Below are 19,546 nucleotides of genomic sequence, written 5' to 3'. Positions count from 1 at the left end.
GAACCAGAAAATAGATTATCACAGTAGGTTTGGGTTAGTCATATTTTTTGAATAATCAAATGATTTGACACCTATTTCTGTCATTGCTGTAGTGTTGAGGATTGACTCTAAAATTATTAACGAAAATACTTTTTTTGTGACCCTCTAATTAATTTACATTAACGCATTTAATACATCTTTTTGTGGGGCTAAGTTATAAATAAACCTCATGTCACAGATCTGTTGTGTTTTACTGTGTTTTCTTCTATCAGCTGTCTGCTAAAGTTTGCTTCTTGTCATTTTTTCTTATGAATTATTTAAATCATATTTATATTTGCTTAATTTCATGCAATTCTAAACTGACATTTATTCTTCTGGTGATAATTACTTAACAGCCGGTAAGCAATGTCCAATATCTGATAACTGTGTTTACTTTAACAGAGGATGGTGGTAGGTTCTAGGTGTGCAGCTATGCATCTGAAGCCAATGCTTTATACTATAGCTAAAGAAGTGTTCTGAGTGAACATTCCTTTACATTTGTCTTCTTTTTTGTTTACTTATATTCATTGCACTTAGATTTTATTATCCTAATAAGTCAATTTTGAGAACTGTAGTTAATAATAAAATTTCATATTTTAAAAGATTGCATTTCCCAAAGTAACTTACTTTTAAAGTAAAAAGTTAGACATTTCAAACTTGTGTGCAGCCCGAAACAGGGACTTATACTATAGTCACAGCTACTTTGAAGATTTCAGTGGGAAAATCACGCATGCCACAGAGTTGCATATTAGCCAAGCAGTATTGCCAGACCCTGTCTCTCAGGTAAAGGTATATGAATGGAAGTTTTCTCAGTTTGTTTCATGATGGAAACAATGAATAATGATGGCTCAAGGTTTGCTTAGCAGTTGCTTTCTACTTTAATTGTTCTTGGATGTTCCTGTGTCTAAAGTATCAGTGGTAAAATAGAAATGACTCCTGATATCAAGCGTAAATTCATTCTTAAAGGGACCCATATTTTACTTAATTTATCTGTTTTTTTTTGTTTTGTTTTGCTTTTTTTTTTTTTTTTTTTTTTTTTTTTGGATAGTCAGGGAAGAAAATAAACAGCAACCCAAATCCTCTTGTCCAGATGTCGGTCGGTCACAAGGCTCAAGAGAGTAAGGTAAGAAGAGTCTGACCTCTACATAGCCATGCAGTACTGGTCACTCTCCCCGGGAGGTGTTGTCCAGGAGTGTGATGTGTACAACATGAGACCATTGTTTCATATGAAACAGCCATTTCATACATACTAGCTGCTTAAGTTATTGACAGATACATTGTTTATTTTTAAATGACATAAAAAAATACCTTACAGATACGCTTTTGTTTGATTTTGGGGGAGAAATATGGAGGTACTTCCCAAGCTTCTTTTAAGTACTTAGTAATTATTTAGTTAGCACGTTGTACTTCAGATTCAGCAAACAAATGCTCAAGAGTTCAAAGTAGGTAGTGTTGTGTGTTCTTCTTTTATGATCAGGAATAAAAGTTCAGAAATTACAGTTTTGGGCCATTGTTAAATTTTAATTGTTAACCCTTTATGAAGTAGGGCTCTGTGTTACTGTGCCAGGCACCAAGAATGCAGAAGTTGAGGACAGTAGAGCAAAAGAGGCTTTGGTCTCTGGACAGCAGGCATGGGTTCTGCGTCAACTCCTGTTCTGGGTGCACCGCAAACAGCTTGTTTTACTTTCTGAACATTTCCACGCTTCCTAAGTGCATTACTCATACTGATGTAATCAGCCTGTACTTGTATACACAGTAAAAAGTAAGCAGTTAGTCAGTAGTCCTCCATAGCAAACACTGAAGAGTTGATGTGAGACCATTTCTTACAGATTCGATACAAAACTAGTGAGCCAGTGTGGGAGGAAAACTTCACTTTCTTCATTCACAACCCCAAGCGCCAGGACCTTGAAGTTGAGGTATTTTATTGCATTTTCTGCCTATAGTTTGAAATATGATTGATACAAATTATGCTTATTTACAGTTTCCAATTGAGTACATAGTATCCTGGGACCCACCACTATAGTCAAGATAAGAAATTCTTTGGTTTTCTCTGACTCACAAGTCTCCCAAACCCCTCTTTATGTTTACGTTTATGTCACGTTAATCTTCATATGTACTATCAGGGAAAGGTCATGAATGTTTTTTCTTAATATTTAGCTATATAACTGTTCAGCACATTGTTAAAAATTACTCTTTCCTGTGTATTGAGGTTAGTGACTATCGAAATTTAGGGCCAGTTTGCAGTCTGCTTATGGAGTGCTTTCGACCCTAGGTTCTTTTCTAACAAAATGCTAGCCTCATTGTCTCTGTTACTGCTATTGAATGACTACATTTTAAAACCAACTTGTGTAAAGCCCTCAAATTTATTTTTCACTATTGTTTTGACTAATTCTGAATCTACATTTCACATGAATTTTAGTGCCAACCATAGCTTTACACAGAGAACTTTTAATTTTGAAAAGAACTCGACTGCCATCTTCATAACAGGAAACGTTCCAATCCATAGAAACATTGCACTGCTTTTTCTTTCCCCTTGGGTAGTCTTTAATTTCTCTCAGCAGTGCTGTATAGTTTTCTGTGTTTGGTGTAGTTCTTTTATGTATGTCAGACTTTTCCCTAAACATTTAGTAATTCTTTATGGTGTTGTAAGTGATCTTACTTTATTTCCCTACTTGTAATTGAAAATGGAGCCTTGGAACCGGGCGGTGGTGGCGCATGCCTTTAATCCCAGCACTCAGGAGGCAGAGACAGGCGGATCTCTGTGAGTTCGAGGCCAGCCTGGTCTACAAGAGCTAGTTCCAGGGCAGGAACCAAAAGCTACAGAGAAACCCTGTCTCGAAAAAAAAAAAAAAAAAGATAATGGAGCCTTGGTTTGGTATTTTTGACTTTTTTACTAATGTATATGAAGGTGTCTAGACATTGTAGTGTATTCCTGTAATCCCAGTATTTAGGAAGCCAAGGCAGGAGATTCATAAATTCAAGACTAGTCTGGCTTACCTAGTAGCAAGATCCTGCCTCAAAACAAAACAAACAAGACAACCAGTAGGAGACAAATGAAATAAAACAATCATTAAAGTGCTTGTTACATGGGCAAGCTTGGGATATGAAAGCCAGGCATGGTGACACTGGTTTATAATCCTGGCTCTAGGGAGATGGAGACCAGTAGATCTTGGGAACTCACTGCCAGCTAGCCTGGTCTCCTCGGCAGGTTCAAGACCAGCTGAGAGGCACATTTCAGAGGAAGACAGAGAATGAGAGTGCGTAGTTGATTGTATTTAAAGGAGATGCTGTAAGCTTTCAAAGCAGCCACGTAGACTTTGAACAGAGAAGGCGTTAAAGACACTTAAAATGCATTTTCTCCATGAATAAGTGTCTCCCGTAGAAACTGCACCTTTCTGTCGGTGTATACTGTATGATTTCAGTATTTAAAAGATATTTCCTTCTGACCTTTAATTTGTATAGAGTATTACTTTTCTTCGTTCTTGCTTTGTTTTGTTTTGGTTTTGGTTTTTTGAGACAGGGTTTCTCTGTAACTTTGGAGCCTGTCCTGGAACTAGCTCTTGTAGACCAGGCTGGCCTCAAACACACAGAGATCCAAGTACTGGGACTAAACTCATGTGCCCCCACTGCCTGGCTTGTATAGAGTATTACTTTTTGTATTTTTTAAGAGACTTATTATGTATATGAGTGTTTTGCTTGCATGAATGTCTATGTACTTTGTGTCTGGTGCCTGTGGAGGTTAGAACTGGTCATTGACTTCCCAGGAACTGAATTGTAGATGGTTAAATGCTGGAAATCAAATGTGGGCCCTTTGCAGAAACAAATGCTCAACTGCTGGACTATCTCTCTAGCCCTAGACTGCTAATTCTTATCTGAAGTTTGTTTTTTTATCTCAGATTTGTTTTTTTGTTTTTGTTTTTGAGGTAGAGTTTCTCTGTTTAGCACTAGCTGTTCTAGAGCTCTCTCTCTATAGACCAGGGTGGCCTAGAACTCAGCAGAGATCCATCTGCTTCTGCTTCCTGAGTGCTGGAATTAAAAGTATGGGCCACCATCCAGCTCTCAAAGTAGATTTATAAAATAAAATGTCCTTTGTTGTGCTCATGGTTTTGTAATAAAAAAAGGGCAGGTACATCTGACAGAAATACCTGTATTTTCCTGAGACACACTGCTTTAAAAATATAGATGAAATGTGTTATGTTTTGTTTTGTGCTGGTGTGTTTTTAAAGTCAATCTGTGGACCTTGCTACATCTCCTGTGGTTCCTGTCGTTTTCCTTGGAGCTCTGTGTTTTCTGCTCTACATCTTTCAGGTCAAAGATGAGCAGCATCAGTGTTCTCTGGGGAGCCTGAGGATCCCTCTCAGTCAGCTGCTTATGAGTGACAACATGACCATAAACCAGCGGTTCCAGCTCAGCAACTCGGGTCCAAACAGCACCTTAAAAATGAAGATTGCCCTCCGGGTACTGCATACTTTTTAGCAGGACTCCATAGTGGGAGGGAAGAAAGCAGCTTCCGCTCAGTCCCAGTGTGGCAGTGCTCCACAGGCATAGGTCAGGTGGCGTGGTAGAGCATGCTGACAGTTTGAGGGGCAGAAGCTGTCATAGAGTTATGGGAGTCCAATCTAGATCCATTCCGAACAAACCCTTCATTTCCAGATTCATTGACAGGCCACAGTAGTCCAGAAAGTATGTTTATTCCAATGGAGTTTGCTCCTTAACCTTGAATATTCAAAGGTTGTTCAGAAGGCAGCTTGATAAACTCTTATAGAGGTAGAATTTACAGGAACAAAAGCTGGTTTGTCCACAATAAAAATACCTGAGTAGATATTGATAATAAATGCTTAAACATACAGGAAATGTAATTAAAGTATTCATGCTGAGCCAAGGAGATATCTCAGCAGGTAAAGCTGAGCTGTTGAAGCCTGAGAGCCTGAATGCAGTCCACAGGATTGTCCTCTGCCCTTGGCGTACGTGCCAGGGCACACATACCCATCTAAAAGCAAACAAAATTATATAGACATTACAATAAAGAGCCAACTTTCTGTTTCAGTGCTGGGTTTTGAACCCATAGTTTTACATATGCTAGGCCAACGTTTACCACTCAACTATACTCCAGCCCTACGAATGAGTTTTTGCTTTTTGCTTTTTGTTTTTTTTTTTTTTAATTAAAATAGTCTGCTCAGGGTGCAGTGTCGCACACATCAGGATGCAGCACAACCATATAGTGGCAGAGTAGTTGCAGCATCACCTGTCTGCCACCTCTAGAGCTCCTGGTTACTGTGTAAACTGTGGGGAGTCTGTGAAATGAAAGTGTTTGCGATAGCTTTGGTTAATACAGCCAGGGACAGTAACTCCAGAGTGTCCTGTAGAGGATAGCCCTGGCTTACACATTACCATCCCCAGTGTGCAGGATGATGTGGCTGTCCTTTTACTATGGTATTAGGCTTGGTTGCTTGAGAGATCCTTCTGGATAGCACAGTATCTTGGCATCTTTTTCTTTGTCTGGGAGTCTGGTGTAAACCACCCAAAAGAATAGGATATTTCATCTTTTGCCAAGGATACATGGCTCGCTGGGTGATCTCGTGGAAGCCTTGTGCTATAATTAGAATATGTTCAAATGGAAGAGATTAGAAGGTACAGAAAAGGTATTTTTATTGCAAAAGTAGAGTAGTTTTAATTGCTTAAAATTTATCTTCTTAAAAAATTGTTTGTTTTGTATTTTGGAGACAGGTTGGCACTGGTTGTCCTTGAATTCTCTATGTAGACCAGGATAGCTTCAAACTGTCAGAACTCTTCCTGCCTCTGCCTTGCAGGTGCTGGGATTAAAGGTGTGCACCACCATGCCTCATAAAATTTGCTTTTGTAATTCTCTGTAATACACTATTTTAATAACTGCATAGCTGAATAGATTAGCTGAATCTTAAACATTTGCAAATGAATATATCTAAAGCCACTCATGTATCCAGATGTCACCGCTGTCACTGGTTTCCCCCTAGGTCCTCCATCTTGAGAAGCAAGAAAGACCTCCAGACTACCAGCATTCGGCTCAAGTGAAACGGCCTTCTGTCTCCAAAGAAGGGAGAAAAATACCTGTGAAATCTCAGAAGTCTGTGTCTCCAAGCACTGGTGATAGCAACACTGCTCCGTCAACACCAGTCCTGGGAGTCGATGATAAGCCTGTCAGGGAGGAGAAGCCCCAGCCCCCTGAGGCCAGCCCTCTAGGGCAGCGTGACCTAGGCAGGAGCTCCTCCAGCCTCTTGGCCTCTCCAAGCCACATCTCAGCCAAGGAGCCCACCCCAAGCATTGCCTCAGACATATCATTGCCCATTGCCACCCAGGAACTGAGGCAAAGGCTACGTCAACTTGAAAAGTAACTAATGCTCACATTGTTTATCATAGAGTTTTCATCCTACCCACCACAGGGAGGGAGATCGGGTCTTAAGTTATCCGGGAGAAATTTGATTGTGCTAGTTTGCTCACTAGTCTTTGACTTTCACAATAAAACTTGCTGCTTAGGACGTTGGCTATGTTAGGAGAGTAGAAGTGGAATAGAGGTTTTGCAGGTAGGAGAGGCAAGAGACTTAAGCTGTGTGGCCACCATGTACTCAGTTTACTCCAGGGACAGACTCCTGCATGGATAGTCACTAATGTGCTGAACATTGTATCACCTGCAAAGGTTTGGCATAGGCTTGTCTTCTCTTCATTGCAAAATATGGTCCTCATTACCACCAAGTCCCCACTGGCTTCTTTAGATGTTCGCCATTTATAGGTAGCACTGATGAATAAGGAAGAAAAAGTTACTATAAGCATCAGACATTACTGTCTGCTGTGGTAAACATAAAAATCAACCTTTGAAACTTGCTTTTCTTGTGTCCTAAGAGGTGTGTCCACTTATAAGCAAATAATCAAAGCAGAGGCTGTGCTGAGAAAAGTACGGAAGGATGCAGCATTTGCCACGTCTCTGAGGCTTCTCTGACCTGTGCTCATCTTTTGTTTTCATACTTCCTCACATGAGTCATTTCGGAAGAAAGGGAGTCAGCTTCAGGTTGGGGTGTAGTGAGGTAATAGGACACTTGCCTAGCAGCAGGCTGAGTTTTAGCCACGGGGTTGAAGTTTGTCCTGGGGAGAGCTCTGTCTCCTTTGTGCCATGAGTGCTCACTGGAAAACTGTCAGTTTTGAATAATTAAGGAATCCCGAACTGCCAAGTGAAATAATTTAAATTTGGTATATACTCAAAAGTTCCTGTGTAATTAATTCCCATTTTGTCCAGACGAGTGTACATTACATTCCTATGTAGATGCATCAGCACACCAAACCTCCTGTGCTGGGGCAGAGCTGGTGACACTCTGTTGTCTCCACAGCGGAACAACACTGGGACAGTCTCCCCTGGGGCAGGTCCAGCTGACCATCCGGCACAGCTCCCAGAGGAATAAGCTCATTGTGGTTGTGCACTCCTGCAGGTGAGGTTGACCACTACTGCCACTGGCTGGTCATGTTCTGTCTTACGTGATTTCCCCTCCCCATATCAATAGGAGTTTAAAATATAAATATTCCTAGCTTATTAAAAGTCTTTTTAAAACATAGGTGAGTAGGGTTGGTGACATTGACAAACAAGATTCTGAAAATGTAGAGTTTAGTTTAGACAGGACTCTTAGGAACCTTCTGTGTTCTGGCTCCCGAGATAATGACTGCAGAGGGCCTGCGGCTGTGAGTGAATGAATGGCTCATGCTCGCTGTCCTGTAGGAAGAGTAGGGACAGTATCGTGGAGAAGGCTGGCCACTGAAGGTCATACTGACAGAGGCCAAGTTTGCCCCACAGGGCCTTTGTTCATGTTTCCTGTGGGTAACACAAGAGAAGTCTGGGAGAAGGTAAGACGGTAGGTATGTGAGAAGCATAGAGCAAGGGCGGTGAATGCCCGCCCACATTCTAGGCTTAGGTAGTCGAGCCAAAAGTCACTCTGGCAAAACTGCTAAAAGGGACATTTAAAAGTGATGGTATAGAACCACACATAGGGGAAGTATGATGTGTGTTGCTCGTTGGAGTTGAGATCATATGAAATAAAAGCTTGATAAAGTAATTCAGATATTATAGAATTCTTTTTTAAAAATTCTAATATTTAGTCTTCTCTGATTTGTGTTTTAAGAAACCTCATTGCCTTCTCAGAAGATGGCTCTGATCCATATGTCCGTATGTATTTATTGCCAGACAAGAGGAGATCAGGAAGAAGAAAAACACATGTGTCAAAGAAGACACTAAACCCTGTGTTCGATCAGAGGTACAGTAGATACTTCTTTTAGCTAAGAGGCTACCTGGATGAAATGACAGGCAGTTAGGGCAGTCCTGAGTGACAAGGTCTGTGAACCTAGTGCACTGTTGAGAAACGGGGTGCTCTAGCACAGCCCAGCACATGGTGCTAGTTAAATAGCCTTCGAGCAGAGGTGTTAAACATAACATATCCGAGTTATAAAGGTGCACAGGGACATGGATGGTTAAACGTCAAATTTTTGTTTTATTTTGTTTTTATGCTTTTTGAGACAGGGTTTCTCTGTGTGGCCCTTACTGTCCTGGAACTCACTCTGTGGACCAAGCAGGCCTAGAACTCACAGAGATCGTCCTGCCTCTGCCTCTGTCTCCTGAGTGTTGGGGTTAAAGGCATGCACCACCACCTCCCAGCTAAAGGTCAAATTATTGACGACTCTGAAGCACTTTGATTTAGTGGGTAACATATATTGATATTAAATTTCAAATCAAACAACTTAAATTTATATTTAAATTTTTTATAGTATAACATAAAATATACATTTTTGAGAAAAGCTCTATTTTTCTAGAACAATATAATGTTGCAAATCATAAGTAGTCACCTTAATAGAAGCTGCCTTTGTGTGGTTAATAGCCAGTCTAATGGACCAAGTTGCTGGTGGGTTCTTGGATCCTTGGATTGCCAGTCTGTAAAATCTGCCCCACCTCATAGTTCTCTGACAATTTAGCATCTGCTAATTTTGAGAAAATAATACAGCTGAATAGCATCAGTATTTGTTGACTCAGTTTTGTTTCTTCTTTAAACGTACCTCTCCCTCACTGTTTTCATGTTGTAACTTTATTTTGAACTAAGATCAGCTAGGTGAACACCAAAAAGGAAACTCAATTTTACAAGAAAAAGCTGGTTGAAATGATATCAAAAAAAAGAAAGAAAAAAAAGTTAAAATACAACAGGATCGTAGAAAATTGACGTAAGATATCTGTTTCCATTGCAGCTTCGATTTCAGTGTTTCACTGCCTGAGGTGCAAAGGAGAACACTGGACGTAGCAGTGAAGAACAGTGGTGGCTTCCTATCCAAAGATAAAGGGCTTCTTGGCAAAGTAATTTCTTAGAAGTTCTTGTATCCTACACATTGTAAAATGAACCATTTCCCTAGAGTGCAGTTTAGATTATAGCTTGCTTAAGTGGGAAGGAGGGAAGCTCATCCTGTGATGAATACTTGTTTCTCAAATTATGCTAAGACATTACTACATAGCTGTTTTCATGCATTCTTACTATTGGCTTATTACTGTTATTGATATCAGGAACTTAGAGTTGAAAAAAAGTTGATGTTTTTTTGAAGCTTTAAAAACTACTCAATACTACATTGTTGCCGGGGTTTCTGTCCTGCCCAGTGCCCACAGTTGTTAAGTCCTAAAGAAATCACACAGAGGTCTACATTAGTTATAAACTGATTGGCCCATTAGCTCCGGCTTCTTATTAACTCTTATAACTTACATTAGCCCATTATTCTTATCTGTGTTAGCCACATGGCTCAGTACCTTTTTCAGCAGCATAGTCACATCTTGCTTCTGTGTCTGGACAGGACTGCAGAGGGATCCTCCCTTTTCCCATAATTCTCCTGTTCTCATTGTCCCACCTCTACTTCCTGTCTGGTTATCTTGCCTTTACTTCCTGCCTGGCTATTGGCCAATCAGTGTTTATTTAAAACATAACTGACAGAATATAGACAATTGTCCCGCACCACTACATTGGAAGAAAACATGAAGGAACATATTCTCAAAGGGCCTACCGGTCCACCTCCTTAACTAATCACTGTTCTTCCTCTAGCATGTCATTGACTTTCTTCCTCCAAATCTTCTTTTGTCTTTTCCATGTCACATTTAACTTTGTATAGGTTTATGTATTCTTCTACAGTATCCAGAGGTTTGGATGGGGAAGGGGCTTTGAGTTGTAGAGGTGCCACATGGTCAGCAGCAGAAGTGACCGATCTATATCAGCTGGGCTATGATAGATGCCTAAGAGAGACAGTGTAAAAGAGGGAAGGTTGATTTTTGCCTCCTGATCTCAGAAGTTTCAGTGCATGGGCACTTGGCTCTATTATTTCTGGGCCACTTGTAAGGCAGAAAACATCATGGTGAGGAGCGCGAGGCAGAAGCAAACTGCCCACCTCACAGCGGCCCGAAAGCAGAGAGAGATGTGAGGATACAAAGAGATGGTATAGATTTCCAAAACACATCCCTGGTGACCTACTTCCTTCAGCTGGACCCCCACACCTACCCACCATGTCCAGTTGCCATCATAGTATCAATCCTCCAGGGGATTTACCCATTGATTAGGTCAGAGACTTCAGGTTCCAGTCACTTCCAGAAGCCAATCAGTTTGTTGGTAACCAAGCTTTTAAAACAGTGAACCTTTAGAGTCACTTCACATCCAGACTACACACTTCTGTTAACGACAAACTTGACAGTATCTCCATAAATTGCCTCTGCCTGTGTTTCCTAATAATCCTAATACTATTGGATACAAGAAGAATCAATTATTGGACATACTCAGCCATGGAAAGGTTGAAAAGATTTTTGAAAATGAGAAGCTGAGTTTTGAGGAATGGGAGAGTTCCATATTTTGTTAAATTCAGTAGCTAGAGAGGTTGGGAGGAGTGGTAGCTAGTCTCAACAATTTTCACCATACCTTCTTTTAACCCACAGGTGCTGGTTGCCATGGCATCTGAAGAACTCGCCAAGGGCTGGACCCAGTGGTGAGTGTGCCCCTATCCTAGGTAGCAGGTAGTTCTCAGAGAAACTTAGTCGTGTGTCCATCCAGCAGCACCCTGAAGCCTGACTCAAACCTATTGTACTTTTCTGTGTTTCTCAGGTATGACCTCACAGAAGATGGAACAAGGCCTCAGGTGATAACATAGCCATGCTGGACATAAGGCCTATTTCTCAACGTGTCGCACCACCTCAACATGGAACTCAACTTCTTGCAGATGTACCAATGCTATTTTTATAAGTATTGAATTATACATACCTTAGTAATTTTATAAAACTGTTGGCATTGTAAGAAAAATTTGGCCAATATTATTGATAAATTTCCCACTGAGTTCCCTCCAGTATTTCACCAGGCACTTCAGAGTGCAGATGTGTTCCTGTGCTGTGTGGGGCTCTGTCAGCCACAGCTGCTGGAAAGCAGGCACCTGTATTCCTGATTTCTGCCTTGTCTTGCATCCCAGAGGTGCACTACACCATGTAAATAGACTGTTTTTTTTTTATACTATCTACATGCTGGTTTGGAAGAAGAAGAAAATGTATCAAGGAAATACATATTTTCTTCTAAAACTTATTAAATTCTGGGACAGATAATCATTTTCATCTTTACAGCAAAAAGTTCTCATAGCTCTGTTGTATGATACGACTTTTTTAAGGGGAAAAAAATGGAAAGATTATTAAATATTGGATATTTATGTCTAGTATTAATGATAAAAGAAAGTGTTCAAATTATTAACATTATTGTAAATAGGAAGGGAGATATAGTGAGAAGACAGTAAATTACTTATTTTAAAAGTTTTATAACTGAGTAATAGACAATACCAAGACTATTGTCAAAGCTCAGGAATCACAGTATATTCATCTGAAATTTATTACATAAGAAAGAAATGTGCACTGTTTATTTATAATTGTTTGTTATAACTGATTCACGAAATAGTGCAGAGATACACACATGCCAAGTGTAGTACCTCATACCTGTAATACCAGGATATGGGAGGCCAAGGCAGGAATACCAAGAGTTAGAGGACCAGCCTGGGCTACACAGCAAGACCCTATCTTGAAAATAAGAAATTCATACTTTATATTTTGCCCAAAGCATAGGAACTAACCGCCAATATTAGGAGATAAGGTGTTGTCCAGATTGGATGCAAGCCTGGTTTGTTTATCCACGTCTCTAACCCTATAAAAACAGGCCCATTGTTAGTGTAAAGTGGTGAAACAGATTGGGTGAGCCCAAGGGATGTTGTGCTAAAGACTGGCACTGCACCTGCTCTTGCTGGGAGAACCTGGCTCTATGTCCAATATACAGGATGCACACCTCTGAATGGAGCTTTCTGTACTTCCCCTGATACGTTAGATGACAAAAGGAGAGATCCTGCCCAGTGCCAGCAACAGAAGCTGTCAGTCTTGCCATTTTCTGGATGTTCTCAGTTTGTGCCACATCAGATCATAATATAGAGATAGTATTACACAATTTTTAATTTAGAATCTTTTTTTTCCTTTTTAGATTATGAAAAGCATGTTTTACATATGTAAGAGTCCCCTAGCACCCCTTGTAAGGTGAGGCTATATCACAGTATTATAAGCTATGCATGTCTGTAAACAAAGTACACACAAATGTAGGAAGACTTTTTCAGTATGCATTTTAAGCTGTGGGATGAAAAGGGCTTCTCAGCTATGAGATCCTTTGAAACTATGTACACTTAGAGCAGGAAATACAGCTTTGTAATCAAAATTTGAATAATTCCTTTCACATTCTTCCTGGAACTAAACAACTTATGGGAAGCTTATGTGACCAAACATACCAAAGTGCCTATGATGAATGCCAAGTGTTCTTTTACACTCTCCTCCTGTCTAGCAAATGAAAGTGTGCCTCCGTTTGTAATGTACCATGGGTGCATTTGTAACAGAGTCTGTGGCTTTTCACAGCACATCCCAGGTAGTCACAGGGCCAGAGTAACCTCACTCTCTTGTCTGTTGACACCTTCCTTTGAATCTTGTTAATAAATCTTTTTCTATTAGTGTGCAGGATTGGTTTTTGTGGGAGAAAGTTGATGTATATGTCACATAAAACATTAAGGGTGGCATTTAGTCACAGGAGAAAGACAGGGGTAACTTATTAAACTTGTTGTTTGACCATGCTATTAGATTTTTTAAAGACTCTTTTTAATTAAGTTCACTGAAGGGCTACTGTCATAATCTATAGAGGAGATTTTCTTGATGAAATTTTATCATGTCAGTGGTTTTTCACCAACAACCTAAAACATCTTGGTTTTGTGTCCATATGCTTAATCTGTTCAGTATGATTTTATTTAATATAATACTTTTCTTAACAACTAGGAAAATTGAATATTATTAAGGATACAGTACTCTAATAAGTAAATGTAACACCTCAATATGATGCCCTCTGCTGCAGTCACAAAAGTTGGCACCAATGAGTTCAGGTAAAATCTCCCCGCCTGCATCATCTGAATCCTCTAGTAGCTGTCTCCACACTCATTGGGAAGGAGAGAGAGATTCTGGTAATACCAGCCCACTTCCTGACTGCCGTCTTGTGTCCTGAAGATGGAAGACACTTGGGGTTCTCAGAATATTAACTTTTAGTTTTTAATGACTTATCTAGGAAAAAAAGAACTTTAAGTTTTCTACTCTGAGCCAAACCAATGAGAGGAAATTAGTGATTTGAAGTGCAGCTCCACCAACTTATTCACATGGTGGTTTATCCTGTGCCTTAACTACCAAGGGATTGTCAAGTTTAGATGAAAACAGAAGCAGCCCTGAAACTCTGTTTGCCACCATTTGTATCCCGTGCTCTAGATTTTCTCCACAGACAGTCCCTATGCACAGGTCAGGCCTTAAGAGATTTTAGAATTATTTCAAAATCCTCAGGCAGATGCAGAGAGCGTGGGTGCTGGCTATGTATTCTCTGGTTGCTGCTATGACTGGTCCCACCTGGATCACCCACTGTAGAGGAGAAACATAGAGGGTTGGGTTTTGATTTTGGTTTTTTAATCAGAGAATGTGCTTTTGCTTAATTAATTTTACATAACAGCACAAGTATTTATTCAATAAAACTTTTGTTAGCTCACTTGTAATATGTTTTTTTGTTTGCTTCTTGAAATGAAAGTTTTAGTGTGGAAACAGATAATTTGGAAAGTCCACATGTGATGTCACGTGTATTTGCTGTTTTGCATTCTCTCATTGTTCAAGAGGTTTGAGATTACTCATTCCCGTCTCAGTTTGACTCTTCTCTGTGTAGCTCCCAGACTCTGGGTTTTGCAAGCAGGTCTTTGAAGGGCAGTAGTTGAATAGTAAAAGCAGACTAAATAAGACTAAAACACTGGGGAGTTCTTAAACAGCCTGCAGAGACAGGTGCTGTTTGAACAGTGTGGAAACCTGAGGAAACACTTTGTAGTCTTTCTTAGGCATCTTCCCATCTAACACTATTAGTTTCTTTGCCCATATGCTGAAATGCCAGCTTTGCCTGGCCTTGTTTGTTTGTTGACACCGTAGCCAAAACTGGCTTTCAACCAACAGTCCTCTTGCCTTAGCCTCCTAAATGCTGAGATTATAACTGTATGCTCCAAATCTAGTTTCTTTGTCCTTCATAATGCCTTGCTTTATATCCCTCCATAAAAAAAAAAAAAAATCAGAACAGCATGGATGCTGGGCAAGCACTCTGTCACTGTGTCACACTTGACCCTTTGGGTATCACTCGTCACTGCCGGTATTTGTAAAAGACCTCTTTTTCTTGTTTCTCTTACCTAGGATCTAAGTATTGAAGTACACGTTTTTCCTGCTCTTTTTCATTTTTATTTGTATTCTTAATACCACTGACCATCTGTGTCACAAACAGACTTTCCTTCAGCACTGAAGGCCAGTGTGTCGTGTTCCCTCTAAAGCATCTGTTTTCTAGGAGGTCTAGCAGGGTTCCCTTTTGTTTTTGTCTCTGTCTAGTTACCTGAGCTGGGGATTTGAACAGCATCGTGCCCTGGCTGCCTCCCTTGCACACACATATACTGGTCTTCATTCAGTCCTGACTTGAGGACATACCTACTTCTGATATAGCCTTAAGCCGGTCTTGGTCAACTCCCAGGTTTCAGCTGTCCCCATCTTTGTTTTTTATTAACATCCAGAGGGATCTTTTGAAAACCATAGTGCTACACTGGTCAGCCATCCAGACCAGGCAGCGGTGGCACACACTTTAATCCCAGTAGCCACACTAGTTTACCATAGAAACCAGGCATAGTGGTGCACACCTTTAATCCCAGCACTAGAGAGGACTATAAAACACGATGAGACAGGAACTTGTGCTCTTTCAATCTAAGGGTTTCTTAGAAGACCTCTCCAGTGACTTGGCTGCTTTGCTTTTTTATTAATCACGCTACAAAAAACAAACCCTAACTACTGTTTTCCTTTGCCTTTGCACTTAACACTAAGAGCCTGTAGCTCCTATGCCCTGAGACTTCGACAGCCACAAATTTCCTCCAGGGTCTGCTTGTACTCGTTTAATTACCATGGTTCTTCCCACCTCCGCATACCATGACATTCTCCCCAGGACACTGACCTGAAGAGTGTCCACTTCCCTTCACATCAATTTAAAGTTGATTGCCTCAGTGTCTGTTACCAGCAGTCTAACCATAAATAGCCTCCCCAGCACAGACCCTTGGCACTGTATTGCTCTTCTTCATCTTACTTACGAAGTTTTGCTTGAGCACTACTTAAAATTTTTCTCTCTGGACTATAAACCACAAAGAGCAGAGACTGTGTGAGTTTTAATTTTCGATAGCTGTCCTTAGCATGTAAATGATAATCCAAATCTGTTGAATAAATGATCTATAAACATTGACTGACCGTATAAGACTCCTGTTTAGATGAGTTTTCACTCAAAGAATTTTAGTTACCTCTGGACGGTTTTATTAAAGGCTGAACATAAATTTATGTTCAGCTAAAAACAGATCACAAAAATGAGAAATTTAGGAAGTCTTAATTTATTTGATACTATTCTGAAACTCCTGGACATATCACTGTAAAAAGAAATTGTCTTTAATGTATATACTGAGAGGGAAAGGTATCTTCAGAAATGGTTGTCTACTTGGAAACTACAAAAGAATAGCCTTAATAAATAAATAAATAAAAACCTTGGATTTAACAGAGGTTTAATGAGTTTAATCATGAGACTGTAAATCTCCATTTCTTACATTCTAATAGTAATAACAATTAGAAAATATGAATGCTTTTAAAAATCATACAACAGACTTAGGACTACAATAGCAGTGAAAACCTACAATCCCCAAAGGGGAAAGAATGGATTTAGAAAATGTCTTATCCCAAAAAACTGCTACTGTGTGACACGTCTGGATCCTAGGAAATCTGTGTCTGTTGTGTTTGTCAAGCAGGATATTGTTGCTGCCTGAGCCTTTATTACCTCTAGAGATAGGAGTTGACAAAACAACACAAGAAAAGCCAGGAATAATAAAGGAGGGTTGTAGAATGTTTGGGGGATGTAGAAAAGTGTGGTGAGGAGGGGGCACATGCATTTCTGGAAATAATATACAAAAGTCCTAGTCTTCTCCTTAGCGATCAGGGAAATGCAAATCAAGACAACTTTAAGATACCATCTTATACCTGTCAGAATGGCTAAAATAAAAAACACCAATGATAGCCTTTGCTGGAGAGGTTGTGGAGAAAGGGGTACCCTCATCCATTGCTGGTGGGAATGCAAACTTGTGCAACCACTTTGGAAAGCAGTGTGGCGGTTTCTCGGGAAATTCGGGTTCAACCTACCCCTGGACCCAGCAATACCACTCTTGGGAATATACCCAAGAGATGCCCTATCATACAACAAAAGTATATGCTCAACTATGTTCATAGCAGCATTGTTTGTAATAGCCAGAACCTGGAAACAACCTAGATGCCCTTCAATGGAAGAATGGATAAAGAAAGTATGGAATATATACATATTAGTGTACTACTCAGCAGTAAAAAACAATGACTTCTTGAATTTTGCATGCAAATGGATGGAAATAGAAAACACTATCCTGAGTGAGGTAAGCCAGACCCAAAAAGAGGAACATGGGATGTACTCACTCATATTTGGTTTCTAGCCATAAATAAAGGACATTGAGACTATAATTCGTGATCCTAGAGAAACTAAATAAGGTGAACCCAAAGAAAAACATATAGGCATCCTGAATATTAACCTTCATCAGGCGATGAAAGGAGACAGAGGCAGAGACCCACATTGGAGCACCGGACAGAAATCTCAAGGTCCAAATCAGGAGCAGAAGGAGAGAGAGCACGAGCAAGGAACTCAGGACCGCAAGGGGTGCACCCACACACTGAGACAATGGGGATATTCTATTGGGAACTCACCAAGGCCAGCTGGCCTGGGTCTGAAAAAGCATGGGATAAAACCGGACTCGCTGAACATAGCGGACAATGAGGACTACTGAGAACTCAAGAACAATGGCAATGGGTTTTTGATCCTACTGCACGTACTGGCTTGGTGGGAGCCTAGGCAGTTTGGATGCTCACCTTAATAGACCTGGATGGAGGTGGGGGGTTCTTGAACTTCCCACAGGGCAGGGAACCCTGATTGCTCTTAGGGCTGACGAGGGAGGGGGATTTGATGGGGGAAAGGGGGAGGGAAATGGGAGGCGGTGGCGGGGAAGAGGCAGAAATCTTTAATAAATAAAAAAAAAAAGTCCTAGTCTTGTTTCTGGGTGCCATAAAGAGTGGGGATTAATTGATCCAAGGTACTAAAAAAATCTTGATTCACTTACTAAGTAATCGCATACACTAGCCAAGCAGAGACTTCAAAGAATATGCCTTTTAGGTATTATAGTTAATCCAGGAAAGCAGCAACAAAGCCTGAAAAGAGGAAGAAGGAACTTGTTCACATAATTGTCATACTATATTAAGTTTTTAACCCCAAAATCATGAGGTACACAACGAAATGAAATGTAGGTCATATGCCAAAGGCAGGGACCAAACTAGTAGAAACTATTTCTAAGGAAGTCCAGATGAACTTAAGTTAGCTACTGTCATATGTTGAAACAAACAAGAGAGGCTACATGTCTAAAGACTAGGGAGACAGGAGAACAAGTAGAAACTCTTGAATATAAGGAACTCAAGGTTCACTAGAGTTCAGCAGTTTTGAGTAGACGGAAGAAGAATCGGCATATGAAGATGGTTAATAAGAACTATCCAAACTAAGGAACAAAGGTAATACAGAATAAAGAGAAATGAACGGATACATAAAGATCTGTAAGGATGGAGAGGAGCACCTAAAAAAAGGTTTTAAGAACCTCTGTAGGCTAGATAAAGGCCCCTCCCGCTAAGCCAAATAACCTATGTTCCATACCCAGAATCCACACTGTAGGAGAGAACTGACTCCTCCAAATTGTCCTCTGAACTCCACATGTTGGCAAGTACATGCACACACAATAAATAAGTAAATTTTATTTTTAAATGTTTTTAGAAGAGCAATATGAGGTTGGTGTGATGGCATGCACCTATAATTCTAGCACCTGGAATAGAGGCAGAAAGATGAGTTCAATGCTAAACCCAGGTACATAATTCCAGGGCAACCTGGGCTACATAGAAACTTGTCTCAAAAGAAGGAAATTTGGCAAAATGAAGTATAATGAAGAAAATAAACATATTAAATGAACTGTAAGTGGGATAAACTTCAAGAAGAGAGCCATGCCTAGATACATTTTAATCAAACAGATGCACAAGACACAACACATACTGTTCATGACACATAGCTAGTACACACCAGAAACGATACAACACACAGCATATACATAGCACAGCATATATGAAACACTATAATTAAAACTCAGCATATGCACAGCATACCATAAATATAATACATAACATATAGACAACACTGGGCACACACAACACAAATATAAAAGTACAATATTCATAGCATACAATACAAAACACTGTATGCCTCACATTAATGGGAATACAACACAATACACACACAGCATATATAACAGTATATACAGCATACAGCAGTACATGTATGTACCACAAATGTGAAATATATGACAATATAATTCACGCGTGGACAACACAGCATGCAGAACACATGCACATCACCTAACATGGATACACAACACACTTCTTGATTTCTAAACCAATTATGTGAAGTGCAAGAGAGGATTCTTGGTTTTTTTTTTTGTGATTTTGCTGTCTTATCCAAGAACAGCAAAGGTGTTATTTGCTCTGTGTGAATTTGACATAAGGCCTATAACAGGCTGTTCAAAGGCTAGCAACTGATGGAGACTTGTGAAATGTGCTCCACGCTTGGCTTTTTGTTCTCTGTGAGTGACTCCATCTCAGTGTTAGAGACACTACTTCTCTTGTTGGGTCCTGGGGTCAACTTCAGGTCATCAGACTTTGTGTCAAGATCTTGCCTTTATAAAGGTGTAATTCCTTTTCTCTATTGTTAGATCCAATTTCATGATATTTTGTTGGATTCAAACT

The 19,546-nt window shown here is 40.0% G+C and overlaps 1 protein-coding gene across 2 annotated transcripts in view; it reads left to right on the top strand.

Moving 5' to 3' along the window:
- Window positions 1–14,132, top strand: part of Esyt2 (extended synaptotagmin 2) — a 109,411-nt gene extending 95,279 nt beyond the window's left edge. For both annotated transcript variants that reach the window (XM_057782188.1, XM_057782187.1), the window contains 9 exons: window positions 1,067–1,141; window positions 1,848–1,934; window positions 4,327–4,476; window positions 6,012–6,385; window positions 7,377–7,475; window positions 8,160–8,291; window positions 9,271–9,376; window positions 10,985–11,034; window positions 11,151–14,132. In XM_057782188.1, coding sequence (XP_057638171.1) covers window positions 1,067–1,141; window positions 1,848–1,934; window positions 4,327–4,476; window positions 6,012–6,385; window positions 7,377–7,475; window positions 8,160–8,291; window positions 9,271–9,376; window positions 10,985–11,034; window positions 11,151–11,196 — 1,119 coding nt within the window. In that variant the 3' untranslated portion in view covers window positions 11,197–14,132. The remainder of the gene's footprint in view (window positions 1–1,066; window positions 1,142–1,847; window positions 1,935–4,326; window positions 4,477–6,011; window positions 6,386–7,376; window positions 7,476–8,159; window positions 8,292–9,270; window positions 9,377–10,984; window positions 11,035–11,150) is intronic.
- Window positions 14,133–19,546: the final 5,414 nt, after the last annotated feature.

The sequence above is a fragment of the Chionomys nivalis genome, chromosome 10 (genome assembly GCF_950005125.1).
Source record: "Chionomys nivalis chromosome 10, mChiNiv1.1, whole genome shotgun sequence".
Lineage (NCBI taxonomy): Eukaryota > Metazoa > Chordata > Mammalia > Rodentia > Cricetidae > Chionomys > Chionomys nivalis.
The sequence above is the reverse complement of the archived record's forward strand: the minus strand, read 5'-3'. Positions and strand labels throughout refer to the sequence as shown.